General features: G+C 33.8%; 1 protein-coding gene across 4 annotated transcripts in view; it reads left to right on the top strand.

Annotated features, from left to right (window-relative positions):
- LOC136034123 (serine/threonine-protein kinase S6KL-like) overlaps positions 1-14,940 on the top strand; it is a 362,015-nt gene extending 347,075 nt beyond the window's left edge. For all 4 annotated transcript variants that reach the window (XM_065715275.1, XM_065715278.1, XM_065715276.1 and 1 more), the window contains 2 exons: positions 1,732-1,938; positions 14,653-14,940. In XM_065715275.1, coding sequence (XP_065571347.1) covers positions 1,732-1,938; positions 14,653-14,733 — 288 coding nt within the window. In that variant the 3' untranslated portion in view covers positions 14,734-14,940. The remainder of the gene's footprint in view (positions 1-1,731; positions 1,939-14,652) is intronic.
- The last annotated feature ends 2,636 nt before the right edge of the window (positions 14,941-17,576 follow it).

Genomic DNA, 17,576 nt, shown 5'->3' on the forward strand with positions numbered 1-17,576 from the left:
AAGGATTTTTTTTATAAAAATACATGCATCGAAACTGTCGAAATATTTGTCGAAAATATTCGAATTATTTGAGTGTATTGTTCGAATTATTGGAAATATACAAAATCCATTAGGTTTAAAGCTACCTACAAAAACTACGAGCTTGGGAAAATTTATCTGATTTTAGAAAAAAAACTTAATAACCCCCGAATGGTGAGTGACCTGGATAAAATTAATCCATAAAATTTAGTATAACTGTTAAGTGTGACACTTATTTCCGAGAAAAATACCTTAAAGCCTAAATTATTTACGCTTAAGTCACTCTGGTACTCAACTTAAATAAAAATACATAAATTTCTAACAGCCCCTTCTCTTTATTTTTCTCTTCCACGGTTTGAAAGAAGCTGGATAATATTAGACCACATCAAGTATTACTTGCAACACCATCTATATAATCTGCATTGTTGTAGAGTTTAAAATAAATATTACTCGTCAACACTTTAACCTTGTTCTTCGTTTTCTACAAAATTTTTCTGTTTTCTTTTTTCACTATTGAATTTATCATTGTTGTGGATAAACTTATTGGCATTTTGGATTAAAAGGTGTAAAAAATAAAGTTGCCGAAAGTTGAAACACAGAGGGTTTATCTGCAGACCCCTGGTTTCCTAGAATTTTAGTTCAAATGCCACATTGTTTATAATTGTTAAATACGTGTTAAATTAATTGTATTAATTAATTGTTAAATTAATTGTAAAATACGCTATTTAATACTAGAGAAATAATTTCATATGTGTTAATGCAACTACTACTAACTGCTACTAACAACTCACCGCAGCACCAAGCCGCCTGAGGCCAACACAGCTACGCACGCTCCTCCTCTATCCCAATCCATTCAGAGTCTCCCTCTTTACACCCTCCTAAGAAGTTCTCATTTCCTTTAAATCTTTCAAGGGTTGTAATTGCATGGGTTAACTATTTGGATCTTAATCACTTTAACGCCTGAATTCTGACGTCTTTTTTTCTCTTAATTGCTCTGCAGATGTCAAAACTTTTGGATAATATGAAATGAAAATGAATTATTAGTGTATTAAATGAAGACCTGTGCCTAAATCTGCTCCCTGAAAATCAACTGGAATCATCCAAGAAATTGATTATACCTACTGCCCTGTTTTTATTATTGTACCTCTACTGCCCTGTTTTTGCCCACAAAATCGTGAACAAATTAGAAAATACTAGATTAAACAATTTGGTGCGTGAGTTTCCTATTGCAGATACCGGCTTTTTTTATGTTGTTTTGAATCCTAAAAGTCAATGGTGTAAGCATCCTTAGGCAAATCCTTCTTATATCTTGGCACCTGTCTATCAAATTTTACAGAGTTTAGTTAGGGGGGTTTGTAAGAAGAAGTGGGGTATACTTTGAAAAATCTATTGTCCTTGTCTTTTTTGCCCCAAGTACTTACCTCAGAAGTCTGAAGCAGATCTGAGAACTTTTATGTAAATTTTGAAAAGGGACTTATTGGAATTTGTTTGGGTTGTATTGGTTGTCAGAGTTAGGTTTCAGTATTTGTCTTTCTTTCTTTTATAATCACCGAGCAGCAACTCTGTCCATCTACTTTCATAATTTTTTTTTCTCTTGATTTAGTATTCAACAATTTGATTTACTACTTACCATTTACAGTTACTACTAGTCTCAAATATATGGATGTCTTTCAAAACTCAACATAATTATTTTTCTTTTCTCTTTTTTTGTAGCATCCATTCACTGCCGATGATCCTGCAACAATAATGGCTGAAATTGATCGTGGTTTTGATTTTCCTGGCTCTAGTTCAACTAATTCATTTAAACTGCTGAAGTTGCTGCTGCAGAGTCGTCCAGAAGAACGGATCAAATCCCTCAATTCGCTAGCAAAACAAGCGTTCCTTTTTGGCTGTGATATTCAACGAATACGAAGCAAACAGGTAAGATTGATGTATCCTTGAAAATTCATAACTGTCACATAGGGGCTTAATTTACTATGGGGCAGGGGGCGGGTAGCTGCCCCCGAACGCAAGTTTGCCCCCCAGCTGATATTCAGTTTCTTCAAAAATCTTGTCAAAGCTAAGATAAGCATGCATAATTCAAGCATCCACAGAAACGTGTTATATCTTTGCCTTTATTGTACTATATTGCTCATTTTTCTGTTTTCACTATTATTTTCACTTGAACTGGGAAAATTTACTCCAACTTATAAAAACTGGCTCCATTTTCGAAGCTGATGAGACCCGAAAAAGAGTTCAATGCCACAAGCAACATCTCAACAAAGCATCTTTATGGTACTATATGACTCTTTTTCGGTTTTCACTGCTATTTTCACTTGAACTGGGAAAATTGGCTCCATGTGAAGCTGATGCGACCCTGAAAAGAGTTCAATGCCACAAGCAACATCTCAACAAAACATCTTTATGGTACTATACGGCTCTTTTTCGGTTTTCACTGTTATTTTCACTTGAACTGGGAAAATTGGTTCCATTTTTGAAGCTGATATGACCCTGAAAAGAGTTCAATGCCACAAGCAACATCTCAACAGAGCATCTTTATGGTACTATATGACTCTTTTTCGGTTTTCACTGCTATTTTCACTTGAACTGGGAAAATTGGCTCCATGTGAAGCTGATGCGACCCTGAAAAGAGTTCAATGCCACAAGCAACATCTCAACAAAACATCTTTATGGTACTATACGGCTCTTTTTCGGTTTTCACTGTTATTTTCACTTGAACTGGGAAAATTGGTTCCATTTTTGAAGCTGATATGACCCTGAAAAGAGTTCAATGCCACAAGCAACATCTCAACAGAGCATCTTTATGGTACTATATTGCTCGTTTTCAGTTTTCACTGTTATTTTCACTTGAACTGGGAAAATTGGCTCCATTTTTAAAGCTGATGTGACCCTGAAAAGAATTCAGTGCCAAAAGCAACATCTTAACGAAGCATCTTTATGGTACTATATGGCTCTTTTTCAGTTTTCACTGTTATTTTCACTTGGACTGGGAAAATTGGCTCTATTTATGAAGCTGACGTGACCCTGAGAAGAGTTCAATGCCACAAGCAACATCACAACAAAGCATCTTTATGGTACTATATGGCTCTTTTTCTCGGTTTTCACTGTTATTTTCACTTGAACTGGGAAAGTTGTTTCCATTTTCGAAGCTGATGCGACCCTGAAAAGAATTCAATGCCAAAAGCAACATCTTAACGAAACATCTTTATGGTACTATATGGCTCTTTTTCAGTTTTCACCGTTATTTTTATGTGAATTGGGAAAATTGGCTCCATTTTTGAAGCTGGTGTGACCCTGAAAAGAGATCAATGCCACAAGCAACATCTCAACAAAGCATCTTTATGGTACTATATGGCTCATTTTTCAGTTTTCACGATCAGTTTCCCTGAAACTGGGAAAATTGGCTCCATTTTTGAAGCTGATGTGACCCTGAAAAGGGTTCAGTGCCACAAGCGACATCTTAATGAAGTATCTTTATGGTACTATATGGCTCATTTTTCAGTTTTCACGGTCCGTTTCCCTGAAACCGGGAAAATTGGCTCCATTTTTGAAGCTGATGTGACAAAGCATCTTCATGGTGCTATATGGCTCTTTTTTCGGTTTTCATTGTTAATTTCACGTGAACTGGGAAAATTTACTCCAACTTATAAAAACTGGCTCCATTTTCGAAGCTGATGACCCAAAAAAGAGTTCAATGCCACAAGCAACATCTCAAAAAAGCATCTTTTTGGTACTATATGGCTCTTTTTCAGTTTTCATTGTAATTTTCACTTGAACTGGGAAAGTTGGCTCCGTTTTTGGAGCGCATGTGACCCTGAAAAGAATTCAATGCCACAAGCAACATCTTAACGAAGTATCTTTATGGTACTATATGGCTGTTTTTCAGTTTTCACTGTTATTTTCACTTCAATTGGGAAAATTGGCTCCGTTTTTGAAGCTGATGTGATCCTGAAAAGAGTTCAATGCCACAAGCAACATATCAACAAAGCATCTTTATGTTACTATATGGCTCTTTTTCGGTTTTCACTGCTATTTTCACTTGAACTGGGAAAATTGGCTCCATTTTTGAAGCTGATGTGACCCCGAAAAGAGTTCAATGCCACAAGCAACATCTCAACAAAGCATCTTTATGGTACTATATGGCTCTTTTTCGGTTTTCACCGTTATTTTCACTTGAATTAGGAAAATTGGCTGCATTTTTGAAGCTGATATGACTCTGAAAAGAGTTCAATGCCACAAGCAACATCTCAACAAAAGATCTTTATGGTACTATATGCCACCTTTTAAGTTTCCACTGTTATTTTCACTTGAACTGGGAAAATAAGCTTCATTTTTGAAGCTGATGCGACCCTGAAAAGAATTCAATGCCACAAGCAACATCTCAACAAAACATCTTTATGGTACTATATGGCTCTTTTTCAGTTTTCACTGTTATTTTCACTTGAACTGGGAAAATTGGCTCCATTTTTGAAGCTGATGTGACCCTGAAAAGAGTTCAATGCCACAAACAACATCTCAACAAAGCATCTGAAAAGGGTTCAATGTCATAAGTAACATCTTAACGAAGTATCTTTATGGTACTATATGGCTCATTTTTCAGTTTTCACGGTCAGTTTCCCTGAAACTGGGAAAATTGGCTCCATTTTTGAAGCTGATGTGACCCTGAAAAGAGTTCAATACCACAAGCATCATATCAAAAAAGCATCTTTATGGTACTATATGGCTCTTTTTCAGTTTTCACTGTTGTTTTCACTTGAACTGGGAAAGTTGGCTCCATTTTTGAAGCTGATGCTACCCTGAAAAGAACTTAATGCCAAATGCAACATCTTAACGAAGCATCTTTATGGTACTATGTGGCTCATTTTTCAATTTTCACTGTTATTTTCCCTTAAACTGGGAAAATTGGCTCCATTTTTGAAGCTGATGAGACCCGGAAAAGAGTTCAATGCCACAAGAAACATCTCAACAAAGCATCTTTATGGTACTATATGGCTCATTTTTCGGTTTTCACCGTCATTTTCCCTTAAACTGGGAAAATTGGCTCAATTTGTGACCCTGAAAAGATTTCAATGCCACAAGTAACATCTCAACAAAGCATCTTTATGGTACTATATGGCTCTTTTTCAGTTTCACTGTTATTTTCACTTGAACTGGGAAAATTGGCTCCATTTTTGAAGCTGATGTGACCCAGAAAAGAATTCAATGCCACACTCAACATCTTAACGAGGTATCTTTATGGTACTATATGGCTCATTTTTCAGTTTTCAATGTCACTTTCCCTTGAACTGGAAAAATTAGCTCTATTTTTGAAGCTGGTGTAACCCTGAAAAGAGTTCAATGCCACAAGCAGCATCTCAACAAAGCATCTTTATGGTACTATATGGCTCATTTTTCAGTTTTCACGGTCAGTTTCCCTGAAACTGGGAAAATTGGCTCCATTTTTGAAGCTGATGTGACCCAGAAAAGAGTTCAATACCACAAGCATCATATCAAAAAAGCATCTTTATGATACTATATGGCTCTTTTTCAGTTTTCACTGTTGTTTTCACTTGAACTGGGAAAGTTGGCTCCATTTTTGAAGCTGATCCTACCCTGAAAAGAACTTAATGCCAAATGCAACATCTTAACGAAGCATCTTTATGGTACTATGTGGCTCATTTTTCAATTTTCACTGTTATTTTCCCTTAAACTGGGAAAATTGGCTCCATTTTTGAAGCTGATGAGACCCGGAAAAGAGTTCAATGCCACAAGAAACATCTCAACAAAGCATCTTTATGGTACTATATGGCTCATTTTTCGGTTTTCACCGTCATTTTCCCTTAAACTGGGAAAATTGGCTCAATTTGTGACCCTGAAAAGATTTCAATGCCACAAGCAACATCTCAACAAAGCATCTTTATGGTACTATATGGCTCTTTTTCAGTTTCACTGTTATTTTCACTTGAACTGGGAAAATTGGCTCCATTTTTGAAGCTGATGTGACCCTGAAAAGAATTCAATGCCACACTCAACATCTTAACGAGGTATCTTTATGGTACTATATGGCTCATTTTTCAGTTTTCAATGTCACTTTCCCTTGAACTGGAAAAATTAGCTCTATTTTTGATGCTGGTGTAACCCTGAAAAGAGTTCAATGCCACAAGTAGCATCTCAACAAAGCATCTTTATGGTACTATATGGCTCATTTTTAAGTTTTCACGGTCAGTTTCGCTGAAACTGGGAAAGTTGGCTCCATTTTTGAAGCTGATGTGACCCTGAAAAGGGTTCAATGCCACAAGCAACTTATTAACGAAGTATCTTTATGGTACTATATGGCTCATTTTTCGGTTTTCACCGTCATTTTCACTTGAACTGGGAAAATTGGCTCCATTTTTGGAGCCGATGTGACCCTGAAAAGAATTCAATGCCACAAGCAACATCTTAACGAAGTATCTTTATGGAACTATATGACTCATTTTCAGTTTTCACTTTCATTTTCCCTTAAACTCGGAAAATTGGCTCCATTTTTGAAGCTGATGTGACCCTGAAGAGAGTTCAATGCCACAAGCAACATCTCAACAAAGCATCTTTATGGTACTATATGGCTCTTTTTCAGTTTTCACTTGAACTGGGAAAGTTGGCTCCATTTTTGAAGCTGATGCGACCCTGAAAAGAACTCAATGCCAAAAGCAACGTCTTAACGAAGCATCTTTATGGTACTACGTGGCTAATTTTTCAGTTTTCACTGTTATTTCCCTTAAACTAAGAAAATTGTCTCCATTTTGGAAGCTGATGTGACCCTGAAAAGAGTTCAATGCCACAAGCAACATCTCAAAAAAGCATCTTTATGATACTATACGGCTCTTTTTTTTTTGTTTTCACTGTTATTTTCACTTGAACTGAGAAAATTGGCTCCATTTTTGGAGCCTATGTGACCCTGAAAAGAATTCAATGACACAAGCAACACCTTAAATAAGTATCTTTATGGTACTATATGGCTCATTTTTCAGTTTTCAATGTCACTTTCCCTTGAACTGGAAAAATTAGCTCTATTTTTGAAGCTGGTGTAACCCTGAAAAGAGTTCAATGCCACAAGCAGCATCTCAACAAAGCATCTTTATGGTACTATATGGCTCATTTTTCAGTTTTCACGGTCAGTTTCGCTGAAACTGGGAAAATTGGCTCCATTTTTGAAGCTGATGTGACCCTGAAAAGGGTTCAATGCCACAAGCAACTTATTAACGAAGTATCTTTATGGTACTATATGGCTCATTTTTCGGTTTTCACCGTCATTTTCACTTGAACTGGGAAAATTGGCTCCATTTTTGGAGCCGATGTGACCCTGAAAAGAATTCAATGCCACAAGCAACATCTTAACGAAGTATCTTTATGGAACTATATGACTCATTTTCAGTTTTCACTTTCATTTTCCCTTAAACTCGGAAAATTGGCTCCATTTTTGAAGCTGATGGGACCCTGAAGAGAGTTCAATGCCACAAGCAACATCTAAACAAAGCATCTTTATGGTACTATATGGCTCTTTTTCAGTTTTCACTTGAACTAGGAAAGTTGGCTCCATTTTTGAAGCTGATGCGACCCTGAAAAAAACTCAATGCCAAAAGCAACAATTCGTTGGATGAAGTGAAATCTAGCTGTCAAAACAAAATTTTAATCCTTTCAGGTTACGTTTTAAAGTATCAAGAACAGTGAAAATTAAATCCCATTCTTCTAGATGGGAAAGTGAGAATTTACACTGCCAGATATACCTCAATCCAATATTCCAATGTGAAATGAAAATGATCTCCATGTGTAGGTACGAGGTTATGGCATTAGCGGGTACAAAAAAGGAACGGCGGAGAGATTTAGCTAAAATACAACACCAAACAGCTAAAAATGTATTATACATAATAATGTATATTGAGTAATATGGGCGTGTCAAGAGAATCAACCACGACCGTCTACCAAAAATTACCCTCGAAGGAACCATAGATGGATCTCGACCGCGAGGAAAACCTTGCAAAAGGTGGATTGAAAATTTTCACCGAAAGTGCATCGTAGAGTTGACTCGAACTGCAAACAATAGAATAGCGTACCGAGCCCTAGTTCATGCCCTGTCAAAAGGAGTGGTCCCAAGACGTCCCGCGAGGATGGACGGGGCTTAAGTAAATATATTGAAGAGCCAAAAATATAGATGGAAACAAACAGCTAAACAAGGTGTAGCTCTCCTTTGAAGGTTCAATTGTCTTAGAAAATCAGCAAATTGTTAAGCGTTTGAATTTTTACGGATTTTAGGCGTTGTCAAATTTAACTGATCAGCTGTTTATTTATTTTTGCGATTCAACATGGCAGCACTGACAAAAATGAGAAACTGCCCTAAACACCCTATAATTTTGAAACAGCCGAAAGAAAAATCGTAGAAAAGTGTTTAGGTGTGAATAGAACTAAACTGGCTCCAAGAGACATGGTTACCGCAGAAAGTTTCCCAGGTGAGACCAGACACCAGAATAGCAGGATTAGGAGGATGAGACAGGGAAAAATATTTTAAGATAAAGAGTGATAAGAAAAAACACTTCTCGATGAAATAAAAGCACAAGTTCAAACAGTAAAAAATTCTTCAAACAGTTTTTGGTGCGTGAGTTCCTGTAAGCAAGTAGAGACTCAAGCTAATAGTAACCGATTCCAAAAAGGGCTTTTAAGAATAACTAATATGTAAAAAAAATAAAATTTTTATGCTGATTCCAAATATGTCAAATTCGTCAAGTTTAATGTTACGCATCAAAATCTAAAAGCCGGAGAATATATGCTTGATTTCCTGAAAAAAAAAACGGGAAACGGCTTCAAGAAGCCAACAGACCCCAAGAGAAATAACAACATTAAGTCTAGCCAATCAAGGAATACTGCTGTGAAAACTTCAAGCTTTTATCTACAAAATTGTAGATGTACAAAAATGGGTGTCGAATTTTTTCTCTTTTTTTCCGGCATTGATCGTATCGAACCGAATTTTTTTTTTTTAAGAAGCAAGACCACAGACCCGTGTATAATTTTTTATGTTTTTTTGAGGGGGGGGTGATCTTGTTGAACCAACAATCTTATAAAATTAGGAAACAACTGGTTCTTGAAAATTAGAAACTAATCTTCCTTTGAATAATCAGTTTCTAATTTTATATAACTGATATGCAATTTTGACCAAAACGTAACAAGTTGTTATCCATTGAAAATTTTGATTCAGCCAATCGAATCAATTTTTTTTAACTGTATGCTAATCTTCCCAGTTTAAGAGGCGTTAAAGCCAAATCGGGGCGAATTCGTTCCTGAAGAGTCACGTAGTCATCGTTTATTCAATATAAAGGGTTATTGTAGAAACTTATTTTAAAGCTTGATTTAACCAAGTTGATTCAGACTATGTTTCATAAAATTATGTACAGTGAGGTATTATTTCACAGAAGGGTGATTGTGTACGGGGGGGGGGAGGATTCCCTACGCCTAACAAGCACGTTTTTACACCCAAATTGTCAAAATTTTCCTAGATCATTCAGGTAAATATTAAAGATAGTTTGGGGAGGGAAGATTAAAAATCTATCTTTAAGCTCACTTCATCCTGATTACACCTGAATGTGAGTTTGCAAGGTGCTGCAAGAACTGCAAGGTGCTGCAAGTACTGCAAGGTGCTGCAGGCTCTCTTCTGATTGTAGAAAAAATTTTTCTTCTGAACATGAAATCCCGCATCATATTTTGATTAGACCTGAGCATGATTTTAAAAATAATCACAAATTAGATAAAAACAGCAAGTTTTTCATCTGAAAATAAGCAGCAAAATTGAAACTTAGTACAATAGAATATTATGACTTACATAAAAGGATTACTATTTCCCCTTTCCCTTGCAATATCCCCTGCTTCTTTTACTTTTTTCTTCAGATTCCATCAAAACGACTGCCTAAACCTTTCGTTTTGATTGAGCCCCCCCCCCTCCTCATATTCAGAATATTCACTGTTTTCTTTGAATTTTAATTGCTTCCCCTTACTTTAAGTTGAGAATTTTTTTTCTATTACACAGACACAATTCAACAGAATTTTAAGCAGCAAGGGTTCCTGGCAAAGAGTTCAATAACTTTAACTTATTATATATTTAATATTATGAACTATTTAGTATTTGATTTTGATCTGTTATGTCCAAAACATAGATGAAAAGAAAATCAGACCAAAACCAAAATTACAGAACAATTTATTTTTCCCCACGATTAAAATAGGTATAAACTTGTCTTTAAGATGCATTTCATAAGCGTCAAAATAGACTATCAAAATAATAAGGAAAGGAACATGGCAACATCTTTTAGGGGTGTGTCCTAGGCTCTGAATTGATTCAGCGAAGCTTTATTTACCTGTCCTGGATCAACAATATTTCTTTGCTCTAAACACCCGTTAAAGGAGGCTTCGCCAAGATCTTCATATTTCTATAGGGCCATGCTCAGAGCCAACCATCCCTGCATAGATACCACGTTTTGACTTTAAAATGGTCTTTTGAAATATAGCTTTTATATAAAGACAATTACCCCTCAAAATGAAATTCCACATATTTACAAAAACTAAAAAAATTAACAGAATAGGAATAGTAAAAGAACAAGATTTAAATTCACAGTCCATTGTCATATTGACTCTTTTTATTTCGGTATTCAAATTCAACTCAATAAAATGAGCACTCTTAAATAGAATTGATTATTACAAGAAAATATTAATATACAGAAGGAGAAGAGAAACAAATATAGATAAATAAATAAGTAAATCTTAAAATGAGTAAAACTCAAATTGAATATTCAAATCAAACTTCAAATGAACAAAAATTACAGGAGTTTGGCTACTACCCGCTTCCCCATGTCCTAACTGTAAAAGTCTAAAGTAATCAATCCATCAATTTATTTCTGACCTGTCAACAAAACAAACGAGGGTTTGTAGCCTTAGGGACAGAGAAAGACAAAAAAATTCCCCTTTTGGTCATTGGTTCCATATTGAAAACTATATGCATCTGTTGTTCTTCAAAATATCGACGACAAATAAATAGAAAATCCCTTAAACTGTTCTTGAAATATTACAGATAACTCTTTGTGATAGACTGGGAGCACATATTATCTTTGATTTGGTTTAATATGCCCCTGAACATCTCCCAAAGTTTCACCTTAATACCCTTCGCCTTTCCAAGCACAACCAGAAGCAAACGCCCCTCCTTTCCTTATGACAAATCCTGCATATGAAATAACTGCATAATATAATTGCATAATATGGACAAAATTGATATGGAAAGTCTAGAAGGGGTCCTTCAGTCACAAGTCAAAATTTATATTGCCCTTGTTTTTCTGCAGGATCTTTATCCTATATATATTTATATATATATATATATATATATATATATATATATATATATATATATATATATATATATATATATATATATATATATATATATATATATATATATATATATATATATATATATATATATATATATATATATATATATATATATATATATATATATATATATATATATATATATATATATATATATATATATATATATCGTGATCCTTTTTATGGGTCAAAACATATCCTACGGCAGCCAACCATAGGTGCCAGCACTATTTTCTTATAATATTTGTTGTGATTTCAATTTCCTACGGACTACTTGTACCTTTATTGACGCCCACCCCTTAGAGCGCCCATACGAGGGGTGCTCCTGGGGGCCTAATTCTTATTTATTCTGGTGTCCTTGGTACTTTAAGCCTTTTTTGCACCACTATTTGTATTTCCAATGAAACTATAGTTAGTAGGGTCTATATCTGAGAAGCTAATTTTCTAATAGTTCTTAGTTTTATTGTTTATTGGATCCTTATTGGAAAATTCCGTTTACTGGAAAATTTTAACAAATGATACATTACTTTTGTATCCAGTTATTTGTTCCTCCAGGCTTCTAAATTTGATTTCTCTTCGTCGGGTAGTTCTTCCTGTAAGCTTTCAACCACAGTCATAACACCAAGCTACCATTGTCCAACCTATATCCTTTATTTATTTATGAATAAATTGGGTTGGATTTTCAGCCTAGACAACACCCCTCTTCTAAAGATTTTGCGTCCTTGTTAGTTTTTCAGTTCATTATTTGGAGAAATAACTTGTTGCTTCAACTCAGATTTTAGAAACGACAAAAACAAGATAAAAGGGTTTCAGAAGTGTTTCTACTTTGAAGAAAAGTAAGAACTAAACAAATTATAAAAGCTACTGTATTATTGTTGTTGAAAGGTAAACACAAATTATAACTGGACATTGTCCGTTAAAATATTTCTTAAATAAAGTTAGAAAAAATAGAAGCGGAGAGTGCATTTTTGGTGAAAGTGAAACTTGTAGCCACTTCATGTTTACTTGTCCTGTTTATTTTTTACAACGTTTTGGTATGGAACTAGAACTCCAATCTCTAGGAATTAATATCCCATTTTGTCCTAGTTCAGTAGTTTCTGATAAAAGTGTTAAGGAAATGTTAGGACAGATTTTTGTATTCAACTGAAGACTGGTTTGATGATAATATTTGATATAATAATAATAATCATAATTTACTTATAACCCACTGCACAAAACAATGTGACGATAGTGGAGTAAAAAGAGAGAAAATAGGAATGGATATAAGAAAAGAAAACAACACATAAGTATAACAAAATCAACAGAACAAACGAATGAGAACAAAGATACAAAGGTACAACACAATAAGTACAACAAAATCAACAAGGAATAAAGTCAACAGAACAAATTGAATAGCTTGTGATATGGGGTAAGCCGTCGATATGCTTCTGCCGATAACTTATCATGAAGCTCCTGTAATTTTACACTTATATCGAGAGCTTTATATTTTTACTTGGACAAGTTTACTTGTCCTGTTTATTTTTTACAACGTTGGTATGGAAATAGAACTCCAATCTATAGGAATTAATTTCCCTTTTTTCCTAGTTCAGTAGTTTCTGATAAAGTTTTAAGGAAATGTTTGAACAGATTTTTTTCAACTAGAAGACTGGTTTGATGTTAATATTTGATATTTATACCTGATTGTAGCATTTATTAGTTTCATTTATTTTAGTTTTTTTTTATTTGTAGTGTTAGTTTGTACACTTTTAGCGTTGAAATCCTTGTAAAGGTTTAATCACATAAATAGATCATCACCATCAAGGTGATGCCACCCAGAATGGTTCATTCTTACAACTCTCTAACTCCGAGCGACAACAGGATTATCTAGGCATAAATATTTTTAATGAAAAAAGTAATCACCAATGCAACAGCACAAAAAAAGACAGAAGGAGAAAAGGAGGACTTTTGTTTGGAGGCAGAGCTAAGTAGCAACTTTTTCAGAAACCTTTGATTGTTAAACAGACCAGGAGAATCAATTTAAGTTGAGATTTCAACACACTTCATAAATTGTTCAAAACTGCTATATCAATGAAAAGAAAATCATCTTAAAGCAGAGAAGTACTAAAATAAAGGAATTAATCAGAAAATATTTTCAACATAACACAATTTAAAAGTTTCTACTTCTGGTTATTTGAGCTTAAATTATAAATAAAATCGTCAGTTACTGATCGTACTGATGAAAAAATAAAAATAAAACATTTTTAAGAACCTTGATCGTAATTTGGGATCTAGAACAAAAGCAAAATATAGACAATTTATTTAAACAATGTATGAAATAGTACCATAAGTCTAAAAAATTATTCACATATACTTGGAGATGGGAGCTAGAGGGGAGTAGGGAGCCCTGGGGGAGAGGGGATCTCCGTAGTTTCCCTCTTACAATTTTTTGTTTGTTTGCTTCCAGATGTTATTTTGAAATGGAAGTGTTTCTAATTGTGTTTGAGTGTTAAATACATTTCTAGTTAGTATAAAAAGGAATTTGAAAACCCACATAGATCCCACAGCACAACGTGCGAAGTACCTTAACTTGATCTTAACCCATTCTAACTATGAATTTTTAAAACAGGAACACAAGCGTGGTTTTCTTTCGAGAACATAATATTCCTGAGTTGAGACTAACTTTAAAATTGGGTGAAAAATAGATGAATAAAACGAAAAATAGAAGAAATTGAAACAACAACTGTAAACAAATCGAGCTTTCACGAGCAATCTGGAGCCGCCCTCTCTCTCTTGTCTCTCTCGTGCCCACATAGATAAGACACGTAGCTAAAAATTCAATACTGAAATTAAAACAGCAAAGTAGCCCTATACAGAGTTTAAGAGCATAATAAATGTATCGGATTTTTTTTTTACGTAATAAAAAAAATTTCTTGTGGTTTTTTCTATCTACCGTCCCTTCATTTTCTCTTCTCCACTTTCTCTTTTGTTATTTTATATTCCTTTTTTTTTACATTCATGCATAATTAAAAAAAAGTAACGTATGACACTAAATACAGCTCAGCCCAGAAAAACCAGTCTAAGGCTCTCCTCATCTCTCTATGGTTACTCCGGACCAATATGTACACCTTTTTTTGTTTCTGGGGAAAGATGAGAGATTCATCTTCGGGAAAACGTATATATTATAATTATAAAATCTACAAATTTGAAACCTTTTATTTATCTTAGAATCGTCTTTTAGCGTTTTTTGAATTAAACTAATATTAAATATTTTAGGCTACGCCCGAAAAGATGTTTGAAATTTGGATTTCAAAGGCCGAGAATTCAGTATCTTCTACCAACTTCCAAAACTTCTGAATTCTTTTTATCCTGCTCACACAACTTGAAGAATGTTTCAAAATCAATGCTGATTTAAATGCAAATACTAATTCAAAGGAAAGATGATTGGTTCCCTTCCCATCGCTTAGGTCTGATCTGATTTATTTTATGATATATTTTTTTACCAGGATGTGAACTGTATTTGTTCGTATATGCCGAGTTGTCTTCAATAAATATATTTGATTATCTGGGCCTTATTTTTGCTACCAAAGATTTTAAACTATTACAGTTGAAATGGTGCCACAAAAATAAACTGTGAAGATTTATCATTTGTGGCTAGTTTCCCTTATTATTTGTTGCTAAGTTGGCACAATTTGCGCTAGTTTATCCAAGTTGTGTGAATTTGAAATCTTGAATCCATTAAGGTAAAATCGTTATAAGTAGGGCAATACCACGAAAAAAAGGGGCCACTTCGATCGACCCGCCTGAAACTACTGTCCGAATCGTAAAAAGTAACAAAACACACAGAAAACAAATTGTTGCTGTTTTTTATACACTGTTCTATCGGGCTTGGTACATTGTTCGATCGGGTGTGGTACGAGTTAACTTGACATTCCCGAAATCAAAATTATCCCTCCATTGTATACGTGGCCTGCATTATGAACAAAAGCCGTACAGAGATTCTTAAAAGTAGAGCCGTAACTCTTAACCGAGCATTAACCTAGAATAGCCATAAAGTCGGCTTTAGCTTCGCTGAAATCTAAACCTTTTTTCCTGTTACCTTTATTTCATTTGATAATTTTTTAACTTCTGTAGCAAGCCCCAACCTCAAAAATAAAAAAAAATCCTGCCTGGGTTTATGAAAGGCTTGACTAGTTTTTAAGTTCGGGATTTTGAGGTGTCTCCGAAAGATAAGTTAAGGTGATAAGTTGAGGTATCCCCAGGAAAGTAGTAAAATGTTGTTATTTTCTAAATACTGAAAAATCTACTAAAAATTGTTAGAGAATAGAATACGTCCAGATATCAGGGCTATAGTTTCTAAAATGAGAGGGGGGCTGTTATCTTACTCAGCTTTTATATTGCACGCTTAGTCCAGACATGTTTTACAAATGCATGCAAGTAACGGAGTGAAGAATTCCAAAACAGAAATTCTCAAGGCACCAAATTTTCAAAAGGTAAGATAGATGCACTTAAGATTTATATAGGTGGCACTTACCCCATACCCTACTTTTATTTCCAAGAATATATTCAGACTGTGTTTGGAATATGGATGCTATAGGGTTGGCACCTTTCCTCTTAAGGAGGGAAGGATAGAGTAAATTGCATTGTTCAAAAATATAGGGTTTAAAATACATGGAGGTGGGAGGAGTCAATTTTCCCGAATCGAGTGAAAATGATAGTGAAACTCAAAACTGAATTATATAGAACCACAAAGGCAAAGATATTCCAAAGAAACTGAACCCTTTCTGCGGATGCTTGAATTTTGCAGGCTTTAAATTGGGGCCTGAAGGAGTAGTTCTTCCCCCTAGTCAATATCAATTTACGGCTATACTAATAAGTTCTAAACCCACAAACATACTGAAAAAAAAACTTTTAGATAACTTAGTTTTTACCAAATCGTCTTAATTTTCAATTATTCATGCTGGAAAAATGTTTTCATTTAATTATATATAATTATGTCCAGTGCTCTGAGGGTAAATTATGTTTCAGCGATGGGAATCTTTAAAAAATAAAATATATCTTTTTATAAGATTTCTGAAAATAAAGAGTTAATATTTTTTCCCCATATTTTTTTTAGGAAAAACTTATTGTACAAAAATTAAAAAGTTGATATTATTTTTCCCAACGTTCTTTAAAATTTTATTTTGAGAACGGGAATAAGAATATGATTAGTTTTTGATTTCAGTAACTTCCACCACTACCCAACGGAATATCCTTTATTCTGGATTAAACTGGATACCAGTGCTGCAACAAGTACTCCAAATTTTTACTTAAGTATCAAGTATTAAGTACTCATTGTTTTTTTACTTAAATATCAAGTAATAAGTACTTTCCAAATTCTTACTTAAGTATCAAATATCAAGTACTTGCCAAAATTGTACTTAAGTATTACTTCAAGTACTACTTCAAGTATTTACTATATATATATATATATCTATATATATAAAAATAAGTTGTCTGTCTGTCTGTGGATGGATGGATGGATGTGTCAGGTGACGTCACCTGAAAAAACTGGATTAGGTGACGTCAAAACTGAAAAAACTAACAAAAGGCAAAAACTACAAAAAAAAATAAAAACTAATAAAAAAAATAAAAAAGCTAAAAAACTAAAAAAACTATAAAGGTAAAAACCAATAAAAAACTAAAAAGGCAAAAACTACAAAAAAAACTAAAAACTAATAAAAAAAATAAAAAAGCTAAAAAACTAAATCTATATATATAAAAATAAGTTGTCTGTCTGTCTGTGGATGTGTGGATGGATGTGTCAGGTGACGTCACCTGAAAAAACTGGATTAGGTGACGTCAAAACTGAAAAAACTAACAAAAGGCAAAAACTACAAAAAAAAATAAAAACTAATAAAAAAAATAAAAAAGCTAAAAAACTAAAAAAACTATAAAGGTAAAAACCAATAAAAAACTAAAAAGGCAAAAACTACAAAAAAAAACTAAAAACTAATAAAAAAAGTAAAAAAGCTAAAAAACTAAAAAAACTAAAAAAACTAAAAAAAGGTAAAAAACTAAAAAAAATAAAAAATAAAAAAAAACTAAAAAAAAGGAAAAAACTGAAAAATAAGCTAAAATAAAGGTAAAATCCAATAAAAAACTAAAAAAAAAGGAAAAAACTAATAAATGACGACACTCAAAGAGAAAAAAAAGGCAAA

Source organism: Artemia franciscana, chromosome 12 (genome assembly GCF_032884065.1).
Source record: "Artemia franciscana chromosome 12, ASM3288406v1, whole genome shotgun sequence".
Taxonomy (NCBI): domain Eukaryota; kingdom Metazoa; phylum Arthropoda; class Branchiopoda; order Anostraca; family Artemiidae; genus Artemia; species Artemia franciscana.